Below are 19,253 nucleotides of genomic sequence, written 5' to 3' on the forward strand. Positions count from 1 at the left end.
ATTTTATTTCTTAAAGAAAGGAATCAGTTACCAAAAAGGGAGAGTCAATGCATGACTTTTTACCCTCCACGACCATCACAAATGAACAATGACAGATAAATACCTCCAGGTAGGGCTGAGGAAAACTCCTTTGAGAACCACTTGAGAGTCACTGTGGACAATCCTGAGCTATGTGGACCAATGGTCTGGCTCTCTATAAGGCAGCTTCATAAGAAGATATAAATGGAAGGGTGTAAATGTTCAGTAATTCAGGACAGGGTGGGATCTTCAATCTTGCAATTCAATCCTATGCATTTCTACTCAGACTTAAGCCACATTGCATTCAGCGGGGTTTACTCCCAGGCAGGTGTGTGCAAGAGGGGGTGCCAACAGTTTTGAGGCCTGTGGGCACGTTTAGAATTTTGAGAAAGTGCCCTGAACACCAATCACAAAATGGCTGCCATGGGGCGTGTAGCATGACACAAAATGGCTGCCACATATTAAAGAGCAGGAAAGGAGACAGGGCCACAAAAATGTGCAGCCATGCTCCCCCATCTGCCATACCCATCAATGGGAAAATGGCAACTACATCAGTGGCCACAGCACTTGCTCACCGAGGCACCCATGGGTACCACATTAGTGAATTCTGAGATGGTGACAGATCTAAAATCTTCACGTGGACTTCATCCTCGAGTGAGGATTTCAACCTGGGTCTCCCCAGCTCTATGAATGATTTTACTTTATTTGGTCACAGGCCAGCATAAGCAAAACATCTAAATAAATAGCATAACAGTATGAATCCAAGTGAATAATTATTAAATAAATGGGAGCAAGAACCAACCATAGATTAAAACATATACATAGAATATTTGATTAAGCATTAAAAATGGGTGAATAAAAACTTATAAGAAGAATGAAAAAAGACCAGTTAAAACAGCTATATGGGGTGGGGCTTCAATGATACAGATCTAACAATATGGGGCTTCATTTTGGGACTGATTTGTAGCATAGACCTTCCTTCGATGAGTATCTATCATGGCAGCACAGGATCTGGCGACTAAATATGTGACTTCTGGGCTTCCGTCCTGTAGTAATAGGGAGATGTTGTCTTGTTCTGAACGCCCTGGGAATTATATAGGATGGGCTGGATAAACCTGGCTCGAATCTCTATATAATACTGGCAACGAAGAAGGGCATGCTCTGTTGTTTCCTGCTGCCCAGAGCCACAGGGGCATTTCCTCTCCCCGTAAGGTTTCTACCTATAACGGTCTTCCTGAATTGCTGAAGGCAGGGCCTGACAACGGGCCAAGGTGAAAGCCCTTTGCTGTTTTGGTATTTTGAGATTAGCTATGTATGGCATTTGGGAAGTCACGTATCTTCTAGTTTCACTAATTAGAAATTTTGGGACCTGGCTAGGTCAACCTGTCGTTTAGTATCTACCACTCGCTGTTTAGTGTTGTTTTTTGCTTGTTCGTACCCCATGTCAAGTAAGATCTGTGGATTAAATCCTAAAGTTGTTATTATATTTTCCACTGCTTGTTTCCATGTTGTTTGGAAATCGTCTTTAATGGTCAAGGAAGCAAGGCTGCTCGGAAGGAAGCCTGGTCTCAGCCAGTAATTAAGAGTGGCGGTCCCTAGGTCTAATCTAAGCAAGTAACAATGATACCACACTGACTCTCAATGATGAAATGCTGCTTCATAATAATAATAAAAATAACAAAATAAAAACACAGTAATTTTAGAACTGACAATAAGCCACTGTCAAAGCAAGAGTGAAGAAGTTTAACCTTAAAGTCACCCTTTAGGGAACAGTTTAATCAAAATCTAGAAATCTAGTGTAAAATCTCACAAGTCTATTAGAGTTTCTGGTTTTAGGCCTCTAGAAAGTTCTGCACGTGCTAATCTAATGGTAAAGCTGGAAGAACTGGCCACCGCTGTTCTACAGCTTAGTACGCTAGCAATAAAACTGAAACTGTGAAATTGAGAAAAATGTGAAAATATTAGGTATGCTATGTGATCCAAGACACAAAGCTGTCAGGTGTGGGATGCTTATTCCCAACCCTATATGTAATAATGTTAAATTTCATTAATCAGGGTATAACAGAAACCCTGAAAATACAGAATCAGTGGTTTCATCAGCCACCAGCCCGTTTTGAGAGCCATTCAAAACCTGAAGCCAAATCTCATCATCTTCAGAGAGGTGAACCAGCATCGATCCAGAGACCTGGGAAACGCTCTGTGGAGGCTGCCTTACGCTTGACACCTGCATAAGTCTTTCACCGTTGTGGAAGAGCGCCGCCCTCAGCGCCTTGCCAGAGACACTCAGGTGATAACTGAAAGAATAGACTCCTCCAGTGTTGGCAGTAAATATGCCCGATTCCTCGTGATATGCTTCATTTTCATTCAGGAAAACCTTTTCAAATCTCACTGGGGATCCTGGCAATGGGAAGCTTCTCCTTTTCTGAAGGCCAGCTGAAAAGGCTACAGGTTCAACCGATCTGCAGTCCCCCTTCTGGCCCTTTTCGCCTCTTCGGCCTGGAAGTCCAGTTAGCCCTTCTCTCCCAGGGGCACCAACTGTTCCCTGCATCCCTGCATCTCCTTTTAAACCAGGAGCTCCTTGAATTCCTGGTGGCCCTCCTGGTCCTATCTCCCCCTTCTCACCTGCTATGCCTCTTTCTCCTTTCTCCCCAGGGTCACCTTTCTGTCCAGTGTCACCTTTTGGGCCTGGTTCTCCACGTTCCCCTGTGTCTCCCTTTGGCCCCGGAATTCCTATGGGGCCAGGGCTCCCAACCTCACCTTTGTCACCTCTTGGAAAAGAAAAATCGGTAGAGCCACCATATTGTTCTGCCTGATGAGGGGACACTGGTCTACCTACAGCAGCCCTGGATCTGGAATCCCCCCTTTCCGCTGTTCTGCCTTGTCCGACGTCTACCAAAGACCGCAGTTCTCCTCTTCTCCTAGCAAGTCTCAGCACATCTGGAAGGAAACAGGAGCAGATCTTTATCCACTGTCATATAAACTGAGAAAAATTCTCAATCAAAACATATAGCAAAATTGCACTAAGCTCAAGTATAAACAGTAACATGCTTACACACACACAGGACCAAACGAATCTCAACTAGCATCATTGCAGGTCCTCATTTATGTTCCAGTTTCCCCTCTATAAAACATGCAGCTATAGGGGAGGGGGCACTTCAGTGGAAGTGCTTTGTATACAGAAGGTCTCAGACTCAATCCTTGCATCTTTCCTTTAAAAATTCTGGGGAATGTCGCTGCATGAGACCCTGTGAAGCTATTGCCACTTCACAGTAGACAGATCTGGGCTTGATGGACAAATGATCTTTCATGGTGCAAGGCAACTGTCTGTCTTCCATGGGGGCAAGAAACAGACTACAAAATCTATTACTATAGACCTCCCAGTTGGGTTGGTCCTGTACCTGCAGCGTAATGCAGCAAAATGCAGCTCTTTGATCTACATTGACACTATTCGAGGAGGAGCAACAACAAATAGTACTGCTACATTGCTATATAACTGAAATGCCATAACCCAGCCCTTAACTGAACAACTTCTGCCCAATGTGTTCTACCTTCACCAGCCTATGAGTAACCCTTACATATTGCTTTGTGATGGGTGCTTAAATCTAACACCCAAAAGGTCCAAGAAACAGCTTCAAATTTTACAGTTAAATGTATGCATGAAAAGATGGTATGAGCATCATGGTAACTATCATCATACTTTGGGTCAATGACTGTAACCATAGGAGTCCCTGAGGTCATATTTAAAGAATCATTAAAATGTACTCATTTATATGATACTCTGGTGTGTCTCCAAATGAGCCATTACAGCTCCGTGTGGTGAATTATGCACCCCTCTAGAAAGGATTGTGCTTTTCTCAATTACTGCACAGGAGGTGCCGAACACATTCATATTCCACGCTGAACTGAGCACCACCAACACTTCTGAAACATAATGGTTAATGCCAGGACATGAATCCCCTGGCATTTTCACATGAGGCTGAAACCACCTTTGAATATATCTTATGCTGTTTGTGTTAATGGTAGGGATGCAATACAATTAATAGTTAATAGTTAGGTTAAATGTGCCTACACTTACAAACGTGTCTAACCAATAGTTCTGATTTTGCATTGCAACAGAAATCATCTTAAAAGATACAATCTTCACTAGGTAAGGGAAGGGGATTTGTTTAAATGAAGAATGCAGTCTGAAGTTTTATAAGCATTTCCAAAAAGGTGTGCTGGTTTAATAATATATCAAAAGTTTTTAAAGCAATTAGTCTGGTGGATTAATCAATAAACACCACAGCCACAGTTCATAGTATTCATGCAGAAGAAAAGAAAAAAAAGCATTTGCAAGCCTCATGAACATTCTGCCCAGTGTAGATCAAAGAGCTGCTTTAAGCTACATGTGGGAAGCTTAAACCCCCACCATGCTTTACTAGCTGGGCTGTAGCTCAGTGGAAAAACTCATGCATTGCATGCACACACAAGGTCCCAGTTTCAATCCCCAGTGTCTCTAGGTAGGGCTAGGAAACACACTTGGTTCAAAACCCTGCAGAGCCTACTGAGGTGGATGGACCAATGGTCTGACTCAGGTCCCATCTGTACAATACATTTAAAATAGTGTCTTGTCCCTTTAAAGAACTCCCTGAATCCTGGGGAGTGTACAGTGGTGCCCCGCAAGACGAATGCCTCGCAAGACGGAAAACCCGCTAGACGAAAGGGTTTTCCGTTTTGGAGGTGCTTCGCAAAACGAATTTGCTATGGGCTTGCTTCGCAAGACGAAAATGTCTTGCGAGTTGCTGCAGGGTTTCCCCCCCCCCCTTTTCCCAAGCCGCTAAGCCGCTTATCAGCTGATCCGCTAAGCCCGCTAAGCCGCTAATAGCGCTAATCCACTAAGCCGCTAATGGGCTTGCTTCGCAAGACGAAAAAACCGCAAGACGAAGAGACTCGCGGAATGGATTCTTTTCGTCTTGCGAGGCACCACTGTAGTTTGTTAAGGATGTTGAGAGTTCTTGGGAGACCCCTATTCTCTTCCACTCACAGAGCTCCAATTCTTAGAGTGGTATAACAAGCAATGGTTCTTCCCAGGGAACTCTGGGAATTGGAGCTCTGTGAGGGGAATCGGCGTTTCTTAACAGCTCTTAGCACCCTTAATAAACTACAGTTCCCATGATTCTTTGGGGGGGAACGTCATGACTGTTTAAAGTGGTAAGATACTGTTTTAAATGTATAGCACAAATGGGGCCTTAAGCCTTGGCCTAACACTGAAGATCCAGAATGCTTTTCTTCTGAGAAGCCATGATGTCTTCAGAACCAGTCATTGTTAGTCTGTTGTCTATCCCAATAGTTTTCCAACTTTCTACTTCCCAGGAACTCTTCCCACATTGACATTCGTCAAGAATCTCTTGCATGTCTGCCACGGAGACCCTGTGGGTTGCAGAGGAGTCTGGGAAATGTTTTAGGCTGCACACACATACAAAGTGCATGAAGAACATTGGCCATTCCTGGTGGGCCTCATTACTGCTATGCATATACCCAGGGCTGTTTGTTTGTTTGTTTGTTTGTTTGTTGCAGCCGGAACTCTCTGGAACTCAGTTCTGGCACCTCTCAGGTGGGCGCCATTGCCATTCTGAACGAACAAGGGAGGTGTTTGTGGTGAGTTCCAGGACCTTTTTTTCCTAGAAAAACAGCGCTGCCCCAGATTGCTGCAGCTGAACATTTTGTAGTACCATCAATAGTGGAGGGCAAGCTTTCCTGAACAGGAACTTGGCAGTTGTTACTGAGGTTCCTTATTGAGGAAGCCTTGCTAAGATTACAAGGAGCCCTGGGATTTCCCAGAACACTGTTTGAAAACCACTCATTTATCTCAGTCACCTCACGCTGTAGTTACATCTGTCCAAGTCACGCTGCTTCATTGCAGGTGCTTCATGAGTTCAGCAGAGTCTTGGGGCTTATTATAAAATTGCAGATGGTCTGCTACCAAATACTACCAGATTATGAGAAGGAGAACATGGGTGTTATGGGTCAGGCAGCTCTGCTGGCGTTTGGTGCTCTGCACACCGGCAAGTTTGTGTGCGAGACGCGAGGGACACAATTTGTCCATTTACCCGCCGCCGAGTATCTCTTTACTTCATTGCACAGAGCATTTGGATTTGGGGGGATTTTCAGTATGATACTGATCCGGTTGTTTTTAATTAGAAAATAAATGAATGGCGTTCAGTTTTGGTTTTTTTGTTGTTGTTTTTAAAAAAGGAAAGAAAGAAAAAGATTTTGGCAACCTGAAGGCATTAAGCGATACAATTACCCGCATTCTCTTTTTCACCTTGGTCTCTCTTTTGTCCTTCGGCTCCTGGAATTTTACAGAAGCAGCGTCGCTCAGTATCGGTGCTGTTTCCCTTTGGTGCATTTGAGAAGGCAGGATCTACGCGGTCGCCAACTGCAAGGCCTTTGTTAGTCGCAGAAAATGGAACCAGGCGGGTAGTACGGTTTTCCTCCCTGGAAACACCCATAGCTGGGGAGGTATGCTCTGTGTTTGGAGCAGTGAACAATTCCAGGGCCACCTGTTGTCTGGATCCAATGGCAGTGGTGGTTGTGGTGGTGGCCCCTGGTTCCAGAAGGTTCTTCTTGCTTCCACCCACCCCGTTAAAGAAAGAGGTTGCCGCAGGTGTCACGGCGATCTGGGAACTCGCTCGACTCCCACCATCTGTGACCAGATCAATTACATTGGTCTCTGGGTCCTGATCAGGGGGAACAGTGAAGGCTTGTTTAGGGTCTTCAGTTTCAGCGACACCGCTGAGTGACTCCATTGTGAAGAGAGGGTAGGGAGAAAAGCTGACGATGGCTGATGTCCTCGCGGGGCTCCAGAGGGCGCTGGAGAGCAGAGCTTGGATCAGGAGTATGGGAATCATGTCTGAAAAGGTGCAAATATAGATAGATGATAGTTAGATGGTGATAATAGATGATAGATAGATATAGATATAGATAGATGATAGATAGATAGATGATAGAGATGATAGATAGATAGATAGATAGATAGATAGATAGATAGATAGATAGATAGATAGATGATAGATAGATGATAGATAGATAGATAGATAGATGATAGATTAGATAGATAGATAGAGATAGAGATAGATAGATAGATGATAGATAGATAGATAGATAGATAGATAGATAGATAGATAGATAGATGATAGATGATAGATAGATAGATGATAGATAGATAGATAGATAGATAGATGATAGATAGATAGATATAGATAGATGATAGATAGATGATAGATAGATAGATGATAGATAGATAGATGATAGATAGATAGATAGATAGATAGATAGATAGATAGATAGATAGATAGATGATAGATAGATATTGAAATGAACGTGACTGAAATAAATTACTATTATAAACCACAGCTGGGAGGAGGGCAGTCATGTTGTTTTGCCGGGGTTGTGTTGATTATGCCGATTCACAGGGCTCATGCCTCAGACCATCAAGAACCAAGGGTAGCATGATGCTCAGGATGCCAGACTTGGACCAGAGATGTCATGGTTCTAACTCAGGGGAAGAAAGACCAGAACATCTGCCTTGCATGCAGACAGTCCCAAATTCAATCCCTTGCATCTCTGTGTAGGGCTGTGGATGTTTCCTGTCTCAAACCCTCGAGGGCCACTGCCAGTCAGAGCAGACAGTGCTGAACTTGATGGACCAATGGCCTGACTTGGTGTAAGGCGCCTTTCTATGTTCCAGGGTAACTCCTGCTCAGCCATGGAAGGTCACTGGGCCACCCTTCTCAGTCTAGTCTGCCTCACAGGGTGGTTGCGAAGGAGAGAAATTCTGTGCCTCCCCCTTGAGCAAATTTAAGATGGACTTGGGCTGAGCAGTCCTTGAAATACAGAACAGTCCTCCGGGACATCTTAGAAGGGATAAAGGACTCTCCCCCACCCTTCCTTTACTTCCTTACCCTTTGTGCTATATAAAGGGGCTAAAAAAAAAAAAAAAAGGTAAAGGACCCCTGACAGTTAAGTCCAGTCGCAGATGATTCTGGGGTTGTGGCGCTCATCTCGCTTTACAGGCCAAGGGAGCCGGCGTTTGTCCGCAGGCAGTTTTTTTAGATCATGTGGTCAGCATGATTAATCCGCTTCTGGCGCAATGGAAGACCAAAACCAGAGCAGCACACAGAAATGCTGTTTACCTTCCCGGCGGAGAGGTACCTATTTATCTACTTGCACTTTTTGGCATGCTTTCGAACTGCTAGATTGGCAGGAACTGGGACCGAGCAACGGGAGCTCACCCCATCGCGGGGATTCGACCCGCCGACCTTCTGATAGGTAAGCCCAAGAGGCTCAGTGGTTTAGACCACAGCGCCACCCGTGCTCTAAATCTGAGCATTATATAATTATGGGGCGGCGGGGGGGGGGGTAACACAGTTTTACATACTGAACCATTTCATATATAAAGTGCAAGGGGGGGAATTAAAAACACATACAAATTCCAACACCATTCCAATACCCTTCTTCTTCCAGGATAATTATTATAAATTGCTAGGGGCTTGAGCAGGCCAGTTCCTTCTCACCACCATCCTTTGTGTTCCTTTTCTGGAAGCGTGGGCACCCTAAAATTCCATTTCTAAGCTGCTTATTTCATTCATTCATTCATTTTATTTATATCCCACCCTCCTTCCAGAAGGTGCCCAGCGTGACAGACCCAGCAGTGATAAAATATTAAAAAATACAACAGCAACAAAACAACAACACCAGCAACTAAAACAGTTTAGAACACTCTAAAACAATTTAAAACAGTCTAGAAACAATGGGTGCCAACTTGAATAAAATATTGGGGGGGGCAGGTAAGCCCTACCCCGCATAATCAGTCACGTGATACAGGGCATGCACACCATATGAATGGGGGGCTCTAATATTTTATGGGGGGGCAAAGGGACCTCGACCCCTAGGAGTTAACTCTTATGCTAGAAACCACCTAAAACACTCTAAAGACTACATTAGCCATGTTACAGTGTTATAAACATGCGGCACTAGATGGCGCTACAGAGCACAAAACTTTGTCCATGCATTTTGCATAGAGTTTTTTTTCTTCTTTTGTTATAATGATTTTATTTATAACTTATTTGTAGCAGGGCGGGGGGCTTCCCTGTGTGTAGATCCAGCCTAGGAAATACTTTAAAATGTTCTCAATCAGTGATCTCATGTTTGCTAGGAACAGTGCTTTTCAGCCATCAAATGCCTGGGGAACCTGGAATGTTTTTTTTACATTTTTCCTGAAAGTCAACAATGAGGGAGACACATGCACCTCACTAGGGAGGGCTTTCCACAAACTGGGAAACTCCAACAAAAAGGCCCTGTCATGGGTTACTGCCAACTACCTAGACTCAATAGACCTTTTGTTTAAACACCAGTCCATCTGACAGCCCACCAATGGTTTGATTGTACAACATGGAAGCAAAATCATTCTGAATTCCTGTAGGGGGGGAATGGTTAGTAAGCACAAGTAGTAAATTCAAGATGGATGGTTTACCTGGAATGAGTCTTCAGAATACTCAGATGCTTTCCCCACCACATCCGTGATGCTGAAATGGCAAACTGAGCTGACTTAAATACTAAAACCTCAAACAAAGATCACGTATTTCGTACAATAAAGAAAAGCATGCAGGAGGGGCTAAGCTACTCTTTGGTATAAATAATTGCTTCCTAGAAAAGCCTGCAAAATGCACTGTTTTGTTGTATTTTAATAAATAAAACTTGTTCTTAATGACCTCTGTTGTCTGAAAAGATAGGTTAGTTTTCCAAACCGGTGATTGCTTCTCAATACCTGTTATTAAGAGGAATAAGGAGCGACTGTTTCCGCAGAACTTTCCGCCCTCTTTTTTGTTTCTTTCTTGAAAGAAATTAACTTTTTAAGGATTAGATACAACATTTCCAGATGTATTAAAGGCCCAAACTAAAGCGTTACATCAAGAATTATTTTTAACTAACTGTGCTTAGAACTGGTTGCAGCCCTTTGTTTGGGGAGAGGAGGACAGATACAGGGGACCCAATCCAAAGAAGTGTCCTAGCATGGTAAAAGGGAGGGAGGGGTTTTAACCCTTTCTGCTCCCATGCCATTTCACTGCTCAAATTCCCCGCTACCAAAGCCACTACCAAGGCTGCTACTTCTCCTCAATGCTGCTATTCGGAGGCAAATGACATCTGGGTGGACAGGTTTTGGAAGAAAAACAGCACAATAGAAGTTCAAAATAATAATAATAATAAATCATTCCCCCATCCCATACAGTTGCACTCTGTATCAGAGGTCCCCTTGGCTAATTTTTTTTCTGGGCACGCACACTAGTTGAAAATGGTTTCAGCCAAAAGTATTGCAAAAAAGGAAAAGAAATGGAGAGGAGGCTGAAAATATAGTCCAGAAGTCATGGCCTAATTATGAGAAGAGCAAGTGATCCCCAGTTTGTTTTATTACTTACTTACTTACTTACTTACTTACTTACTTACTTACTTACTTATTTCATAGAATTTATATACTGCTTGATTGTAAAATAAAATAAAATAAAAGAAGGTGGTTTGCAAAAAAAAAAGATAAACAATAAAAATGTTAGCAAAAACAAAACATTCAGAAAATTTTGTTGTTGTTGTTTAGTGATTTAGCCATGTCCGACTCTTCGTGACCCCATGGACCAGAGCATGCCAGGCACTCCTGTCTTCCACGGCCTCCTGCAGTTTGGTCAAACTCATGCCGGTAGCTTCGAGAACACTATCCAACCATCTCGCCCTCTGTCGTCCCCTTCTCTTTGTGCCCTCCATCTTTCCCAACATCAGGGTCTTTTCCAGGGAGTCTTCTCTTCTCATGAGGTGGCCAAAGTACTGGAGCTTCAGGATCTGTCCTTCCAGTGAGCACTCAGGGCTGATTTCCTTAAGAATGGAGAGGTTTGATCTTCTTGCAGTCCATGGGACTCTCAGATTAAAATGAGCAATAAAATAAAAACACTTCGGGATTCTAAATATCTAGGTAAGCATGTCTAAACAAAAAACATTTTTGGCAGGTGCCAAAAGGAGTTCAATGAAGGCACCTGTCTGATATCAATCGGCAAGGAGTTCCACAGTGTAGATGCCAACGCACAAAAATATCAGTTTCTTGCAGATGTGGAATGGGGATGATGTGGGACCTGTAGAGTCTAGCTCAGTCCTCTCCCCACATACACAACAGGGTTTCTCCCCAAAGATGTGGAGGGAGAGCCTCAGTATTTGCCACAAGACCCCTGATGTTTACATAATTCAGTGACAACAACAGTCTGTCCTAAAATTCTATAATTGCAGCAATAGGCAAAAGGAGTACTATGGATTACCTGGCAGCACCCACAAAAAAAGAAAACAAGGAACAACTGCCAACGTCCCAATGAATGAGTTCCTTATTTATCTTTCCCAGCAGCAACTTCTATTGTGATTGCAGGTTTAGCACATTGCAGGTAACTTCTAGTCCACTAGAGAGCAACAGTAGACCATTTTTTTTATTGCCTTGTTTGCTTCACATTTTTGGAAAGGCATCTCTTCAGAGGCCCACACATTTATCTCATTTATTTATTTATTTATTCATTCATTCATTCATTCATTCATTCATCCATCCATTCATCAAAAAGTGGAGAAAATCACACTAAAGTGATGGTAAATTTTCACGGGGACTTTAAAAAAACCAAAAACTATGTGGAAATGTGGAGTATGGGGAAAAGGAGAAACTGAAATTGACAGGTTTGCCTATATTACCACAGTTAATTTATATGTCGCCAGTTCCCCATGGACACTAACACATGCCTCACAATTTTCAGGTGAGACCTTTAAAAGACAACACAGAGCAGGATGCAAGGTATACTGCAATTTCGGTGCTGAGTTCTGTGAAAGCATGAAATGTCAGAAATAGTCAGGCACTTGCACTAAATGTCTCATGTGAATGCCAGGGCCTGCCCCCATCCCTACCCCCAACTAAAATTGACCATGTTTGCCTATCCTTAGGGCTGGTGTACATGTACGCGGGTGGCGCTGTGGTCTAAAGCCCTGAAACTCTTGGGCTTGCCGATCAGAAGGTCAGCGGTTTGAATCCCCACGGCAGGGTGAGCTCCCATTGCTCTGTCCCAGCTCCTGCCAACCTAGCAGTTCGAAATCACGCCAGTGTGAGTAGATAAATATGTACCACTCCAGCGGGAAGGTAAATGGTGTTCCGTGCGCTCTAGTTTCTGTCACAGTGTTCCATTGCACCAGAAGTGGTTTAGTCATGCTGGCCACATGACCGGGAAAGCTGTCTGTGGACAAACACCGGCTCCCTCAGTCTGAAAGCGAGATGCGCACCACAACCCCATAGTCACCTTTGACTGGACTTAAGCATCCAGGGGTCCTTTACCTTTTTACCTTTACCTGCATGTACCCACTCCTCCTCTATAACCATGCATGCTCTCCTGAATGTATGGAATGGCTTGTATAAACAACCAGGGAGGATCCAGACGAGAAAGGTCTTCAGAAAACTGGAGTGAAATTGTTTTCTCCCTTCCTGCATTCATTACTTCCCTGGAGCAGAAGCAAATCACAGTAATAATCTTTGCCCAAAAATGCAGCACTCCCACAACAGACCCTGTGATTATCCCATGGAAGAAACTATACTTTACAGACTGAAAATTAAGCTCATTTCCTCTTGGGCGTTCTGAGCCTCTACCTTGGATATCCTTGAACGAACTGGAAAGTTGCCATGAATCATTACCTCCCACCCAAAAAAACAAAAACAAAAAACCCTCAGAGTAATAGAAATTGGATTAAAAGATTATCTGTTTTTTAGGTTGCAATCCTAAACACTCTTTCCAAGGAATAAATCCCACTGATCTCTCAAAGGGGCTTATTTCCGAATAGACATGCAAAGCATTTTTGCTGTTATTTACTTAGATACATTCAGGGCACTCCCAGACTGTTACAATTTCAAGTGGGATTCACTTTCCTAACAGCAAATTCAAAGCGTACAATTACAGTTTGTTTTATATTCTTGGACATCAAACCCACTTCCCCAAAAAACCTGACTTTTTTGCAAAAAGGAAAATGACAGGAAAATGCAATGGAGAGTGTGAAGTAACATCATTGATACAACATCATATAATCTCACCAAAACCAAATAACGATGAATGTTCAATAAAAACAGGTCATCTGGAAGGGATCTCAGAATGGCCTTTTGCACTATTAAGGAAATCGATAGCATTTAGCCTCTTTGGGGTCTGTTTTACAACTATTGTTTTGGATCTGCTTTTAGTGGTTCACGGCCCAGGTGAGATTTGCACTTGGGACTTCACCGCTCAGAGTCTTCAGTACTGCATCAAAGATCACAAAGGTTTGTATGATTTGTTTGTGTATTGTGAATTTTCCCACAAAGCATTTGGAAAATATTTTATGACTTGCATTGCACCAGAAGGACCTTAAGAAAAGCCCTGTTCGCCAACTGATTAGAAGGAGAAGAGATAGCAAAGTGATGCCAACTGAAAATAATTGAAGGCTTATATGAGAAATGCTGCGGTAAATGGAGCCAAACAAACAAAAAAATCTGAATAAAAGCAGCCTTTCACCATCCTCAGGAGGAATGCTGAATAAACAGATCATCTTAGTTGTTTGTCTCTACTCAGGTTGCCATATTTCAAAAAGTAAAAACCAGGACACCCAGAAAGTTGTTGAGCCTTTTTAATTAGAAAACCACTGCATGTGCTAAATGAAGACATTTGTGAAGCTATTCAACCCAAAACAGCAAGATATATCCAGCAGATGGCAACCTTACCCAATCAGAAGCATTTTTGCGATGAAGAAGGCAGCAATACTTCAAAGCAAACTACCTTTATGCCATGCTTATTCCACTTGCATAATATGGATCTATTTTAATACCACATAATCCATACTGCCTGGTACTATAAGGCTGGCTTGTCTTGTGAGCCACAGGCTCCACTGATTTGTACATTGCTTTTGTCCTGCTCCATTACATTGCAAGGCTGGTCAACACGGACTGAACATGTGCCTGCAAATTGTTTTCCACAAAAACTGAACGCTTTGTAAAATAATGCCCCTGAAACAGAATAAAAGGTAAAGGTACCCCTGCCCGTACGGGCCAGTCTTGCCAGACTCTAGGGTTGTGCGCTCATCTCACTCTCTAGGCCAGGGGCCAGCGCTGTCCGGAGACACTTCCAGGTCACGTGGCCAGCGTGACAAAGCTGCATCTAGCGAGCCAGCGCAGCACACGGAAACGCTGTTTACCTTCCCGCTATAAAGCGGTCCCTATATATCTACTTGCACCCGGGGGTGCTTTCGAACTACTAGGTTGGCAGGCGCTGGGACCAAACGACGGGAGCGCACCCCGCCACAGGGATTTGAACCGCCGACCATGCGATATAGACCGTCCAAACAGAATAGACCGTCCAAAGTTAGCAACAACAACAAAACGTGACAGTAATCCATGGTGGGGGTAGATTTACTAGCAGGATAAGGAAGGGCCAAACCAGATGTGACGGTGGCTTCTAGTTAGTGTGCTTAAACCTGGATCTACTACAATCATGGATGCGGGTAGCACTGTAGGTTAAACCACAGAGCCTAGGACTTGCTGATCAGAAGGTCAGCGGTTCGAAGCCCCGCGACGGGGTGAGCTCCCGTTGCTCGGTCCCTGCTCCTGCCAACCTAGCAGTTTGAAAGCACGTCAAAGTGCAAGTAGATAAATAGGTACTGCTCTGGTGGGAAGGTAAACGGCATTTACATGTGCTGCTCTGGTTCGCCAGAAGGAGCTTAGTCATGCTGGCCACATGACCCGGAAGCTGTACACCGGCTCCCTCGGCCAATAAAGCGAGATGAGCGCCGCAACCCCAGAGTTGGCCATGACTGGACCTAATGGTCAGGGATCCCTTTAACTTTACTAGAATCATATAGTAAGCAGAGGCTGACTCTAATTTAAGGAACAATAAAGTGATGGGTAACGGGAACAAGGAAGTGCAAGTAAGGAGAAAGCGAAGTGTGTGTGCACTTGTTTGCTTTCTGTCTCTCTGGGCAGCTAATCTGGAGGAGTGGGGAGAAAAGTGACCAGAGGCAGTGGCACCCACAGCAGTCACTCAAATCCAGAGGTGCCTGTGAGCCTAAAAAAAGCTTTGCATGTACATGGGGAAGTGTAAATAGCAAGTCGGGGGCGGGAGGGGAGCGAGTCTGATTGATAGCACAACAGGGCCAAAGGACTAACACGCCCAGTTTTTCCCTAAGCCAGTGCCCTGATCTATCTCAGTACTGCCCATCCCAAGGCTGTTGCAGAATATTTGTTAAAGAAAACTACATAAAGGCTAGCTACATGAAAAAGGTCACGTCAATTTGGGCCTCAAGGCTTTGTGCAAAGTATGCCTCCGTGAGCAGTTGTGGAGAAGGGTGACCAAAACTGTTAAGCAGCTGTAAATAAACCCGAGGCCCCAATGAGAGATGAAACCATGAGGGGGCTCGACAGCCCTTGAGGCAAGTTGAAGGGAGCCAACACTGCTACAGACATCACCAGACCTGGCCATTAGAGATGAATAGACCCACAGCTGTAAGGAATATATGAGCCTTCCCTAGCGCTGTGGGCAAAACCCTCAGGCACCGGTGAAAGAAATACTTGTACTGTTTGTTGATTATCGTTCTCTGCACTTTTCCTCATTCTTGTTTGTTGGCTACAGCTGTTCCCTTGATTTTTGTTTTGCTTCAAATACTTCCGCACGTAAACATTTGGAAATGTCATTCTTCTAATGCCAACGTTTGAGGAAACCCTGAAGGCAAGAATTGAAGTGGCACACCATCTCCCAGGGTTAAGGTGGGAGAGGACACTGCTCTCACAACACAAACACTTTTGTTTGTTTGTGTTAGGTTGTGGGAGAACATATCAGACGACACAGCAATTCTTCAAACAGCTCTTCTTTATTCTGAGGCCAGAACTGAACAGCAAACAGCTCAGCCGGCCTGCTTTTATAAGCAAGCCGGCTGTCAACATTGTTGCAACAACAACCCAGGATTTCCCGCCTAAAATAACTGACGTGGACCTGAGTGAAAACTACATACACAGTACTCCTGGTGGCCAGGGGGAGAACTTCAATACATAACACCCCTCCCCACCGAGATAAGGCGTTAGTTACAATCGTAATGGTTTCCTTATATACAGCACTACACGTAATGGTTCAATTAGGCACAAAGCATATCGGTTACATTTCACATGCTTCCATTAGACCAACAGTGTTACATGTCCAACAACATAGTCCTTTAAATACGGTCTACTGGCCTTGTGGATTTCCTGGGCGGAGAGTTCAACAGCTTCTGAGGCCACGGCCTCCTCAGTGGCTTTCTGCAGCGTGAGGTCTGGCTTGGCGAGGAGATGCCGTTGCAGACGGATGTCCCAGACCCCGCAGACGATTTGATCCATCAGGGCATCGTCTAAGTCTCGGAACTCGCAGTGCATTGCAGCCTGTTGGAGGGCGGTGGTGTAGTTGTTGATTGACTCCCCCTCTGCCTGGTTCCGGTGGTAGAACGCATGGCGGGCAGCAATCTTGGACGGCTTTGGGGCGTAGTGGTTGCGGAGCTTCTCTTGAATCATGTCCCAAGGTGCTGCCTGGACTGCTAGAGGCGCAACCAATGCTCGGGCCGTCGCGAACACTTCGGGGCCACAAAGGCTGAGGAGAGGCCCCGCTTCTGCTCTACAGACCCTCTTGTCAGCTCATTTGCTTGGAGGTAGCAGTCAAACCGAGCAAGGTAGGAGTCCCATGATTCAGAGGCTGGGGCAAACGGCGGTAGAGGCACGAGTGAAGCCATGGTTCCGATGCCGACGTGGAGGCAATGGATGGAACACTGTGCTCTAGCCAGAACAGTCAGCTCTGAATTGGTTCTACTCCGCAATTTCGCTCAGTGTTTCAGCTCCGTGATTCAGCTCATCTCAGAGGGTGGCTGCATCTGGCTGTGCTCTGTTCGCCAGTGTTAGGTTGTGGGCGAACATATCACACGACACAACGATTCTTCAAACAGCTCTTCTTTATTCTGAGGCCAGAACTGAACAGCAAACAGCTCAGCCGGCCTGCTTTTATAGGTAAGCCGGCTGTCAACATTGTCGCAACAACAACCCAGGGTTTCCCACCTAAAATAACTGACATGGACCTGAGTGAAAACTACATACACAATACTCCTGGTGGCCAGGGTGAGAACTTCAATACATAACAGTTTGTCTGCTTTGGCTTTTCATTGTGCAGTTAACTCACAAGTTATGTGCATTTCACATGCGTGATCTCAACTGCTGAAGGCCAGCTGGTTGAAATTGCACAAGTCGAATGCGCAGAAGGCAGACAGCTTAAAAGCTCTTTTGTGCAGGCGTTTCCCAGCACAGAAGGAGCTTTTCAGCTCTCTGCTTTGCTTAAAAGCTGTTTGCCTTGTTTGCGGGAGTAAGGTCCATTTGGTGCACTGACTTTGGAAGGTAAGACTGCTCGCACAGGGTGGTTCCAAGGGGGTGGCGTGCAAGCATACACATTTTTGCATAAACACACTATCCCCAGAACATAACCCCTGCGTGAGATGTGGGTTACCTGTAGCTTGAGATGTATGGGGTGTTAAGGGGAGGGGTAGTACCTCTGGCGGAGGACACCTGCTCCTTCTGGGGTAGTTTGTCCACCTTTGGTCCCCACCCTGCACTCAGCTCTCAACTGTGGCTTCTAGAAGCTGTCAGGATGCGACAGTGGCCACACCCCAGGAAACAGCCGGGCTGTCATGGGGTTAATTACCTTTGGATTTCTTCCATCTGTACTTTGTGTGTTCAAGGGGAATACACTAAGATGGAATGGAGAATCAGAGATTCTTGGTCCGTGCTGCAAGGGGCAATCACTGCCTCATGGCACTAGCTTTACTATGCAGCCTGCTAAAGGGGTTTGTGGATGCAGAAAAATATATTTCTAGCTTTCAGCCTGCAGCAGTGACCACAAACACAGAACTCAGCCACACCTGACCAAAGGAATATTCCACTCCAGCCAATGTTGTTTTTCATGGACATTATTACTATGTTTTCTGGACCAAATATTTTCTTTCTGGTTTTCGCTTTTCTGACATGCATGTGTGTTTTTCCTTCTCACCCCCCTCTAAGGTAAGAAAGGAGCTCCATACCTTTGGGTAAATGACAGTTCTGCCTAAATAACCTTGGAGCAGAATCCTTCCCAATGTGGCCGCTGCTGCCACACTGACCAAGACAGCAAGTGGAAGTGCCTGTTTCTGAATAAAACTGCAAGATTCTCATTTACAAGTAAAAGAAGAAGAATGTCCTGATCGGCTGCTTGAAGGAAAGGGTAGTAAATGTATGTGCAATGTATTTACTCCCTCAGGTTTACTGGAAGTGCAGATTACAGCCTGGAAAAGGGTGTGGTCTCTTCTCAGGTACACATATACACCTGCATGCTATCTTACGTTTACTTGTGTTAAACCTTCAGCATACATAGATTGTAGCCAACTGTGGGTGGCCCTGAGATAATGCTTCAGGTTATAGCCAAGAGAACAGTCCCTGAAAAACAAAACTAGGGTATGCACTAAAAGGTTCAAACACATGCCAATTTCAAACCCAGAGCAAACCCTCAGGCAACTGGTGAACTTTACAGCCAGAAGCATGGTGGAAGCCTCAAATATAGGCAAGGCAGTTCGCAACATAATGTACAAAAATGAGAATACAAAATACAACCAGGTTTTTTTGTTTTTTACTGTGCAAGTTTTATACTCCATTCTAATGAGCTGCTACTGAGCAAAATCAAACCTCAATTGCAATCCGATGAATATTGGTTCGCTGGCCAGTTTTGGGCATGATGTTGATTGACTCACCAGATTAACACAGAGGACTAGAAACTTTCAGGGGGGAAATTGTGTCCACCATCCCGGGGTTGTCCCCACTTTCGGTGTTTCTCCCAACCACTGAAAGAAAGTGTGGTTTTATGGAAGTAGTGGGCACAAACTTCTGGGTCATATTTAAGCAACACATGCATTGCACATCTTTCCATACCTTGTTATTGCTTATGCAAGATGTTAAGTTGTGGGTGAACATATCAGACGACACAGCGATTCTTCAAACAGCTCTTGTTTATTCACAGGCCAGAACTGAACTGAAATGAAGGGTTCAGTCAGCCTGCTTATATAGAGCTCCAGTACAACGTAACTGTAACAATTTTCTAAAACTATCCAATCACTGAACGTCACTTTCGATCCCTTATTTG

General features: G+C 44.5%; 1 protein-coding gene across 1 annotated transcript; it reads right to left on the minus strand.

Annotated features, from left to right (window-relative positions):
• Positions 1 to 1,809: 1,809 nt before the first annotated feature.
• Positions 1,810 to 6,910, minus strand: LOC144327954 (uncharacterized). The gene is made up of 2 exons (XM_077929801.1): positions 6,323 to 6,910; positions 1,810 to 2,955 (listed from the first exon to the last, which is right to left on the minus strand). The coding sequence occupies exons 1-2, from the start codon at positions 6,906 to 6,908 to the stop codon at positions 2,066 to 2,068; spliced, it is 1,476 nt and encodes a 491-aa protein (XP_077785927.1). The 5' UTR covers positions 6,909 to 6,910; the 3' UTR covers positions 1,810 to 2,065.
• Between the last annotated feature and the right edge of the window lie 12,343 nt (positions 6,911 to 19,253).

The sequence above is a fragment of the Podarcis muralis genome, chromosome 6 (genome assembly GCF_964188315.1).
Source record: "Podarcis muralis chromosome 6, rPodMur119.hap1.1, whole genome shotgun sequence".
NCBI classification, from domain to species: Eukaryota; Metazoa; Chordata; class Lepidosauria; order Squamata; family Lacertidae; genus Podarcis; species Podarcis muralis.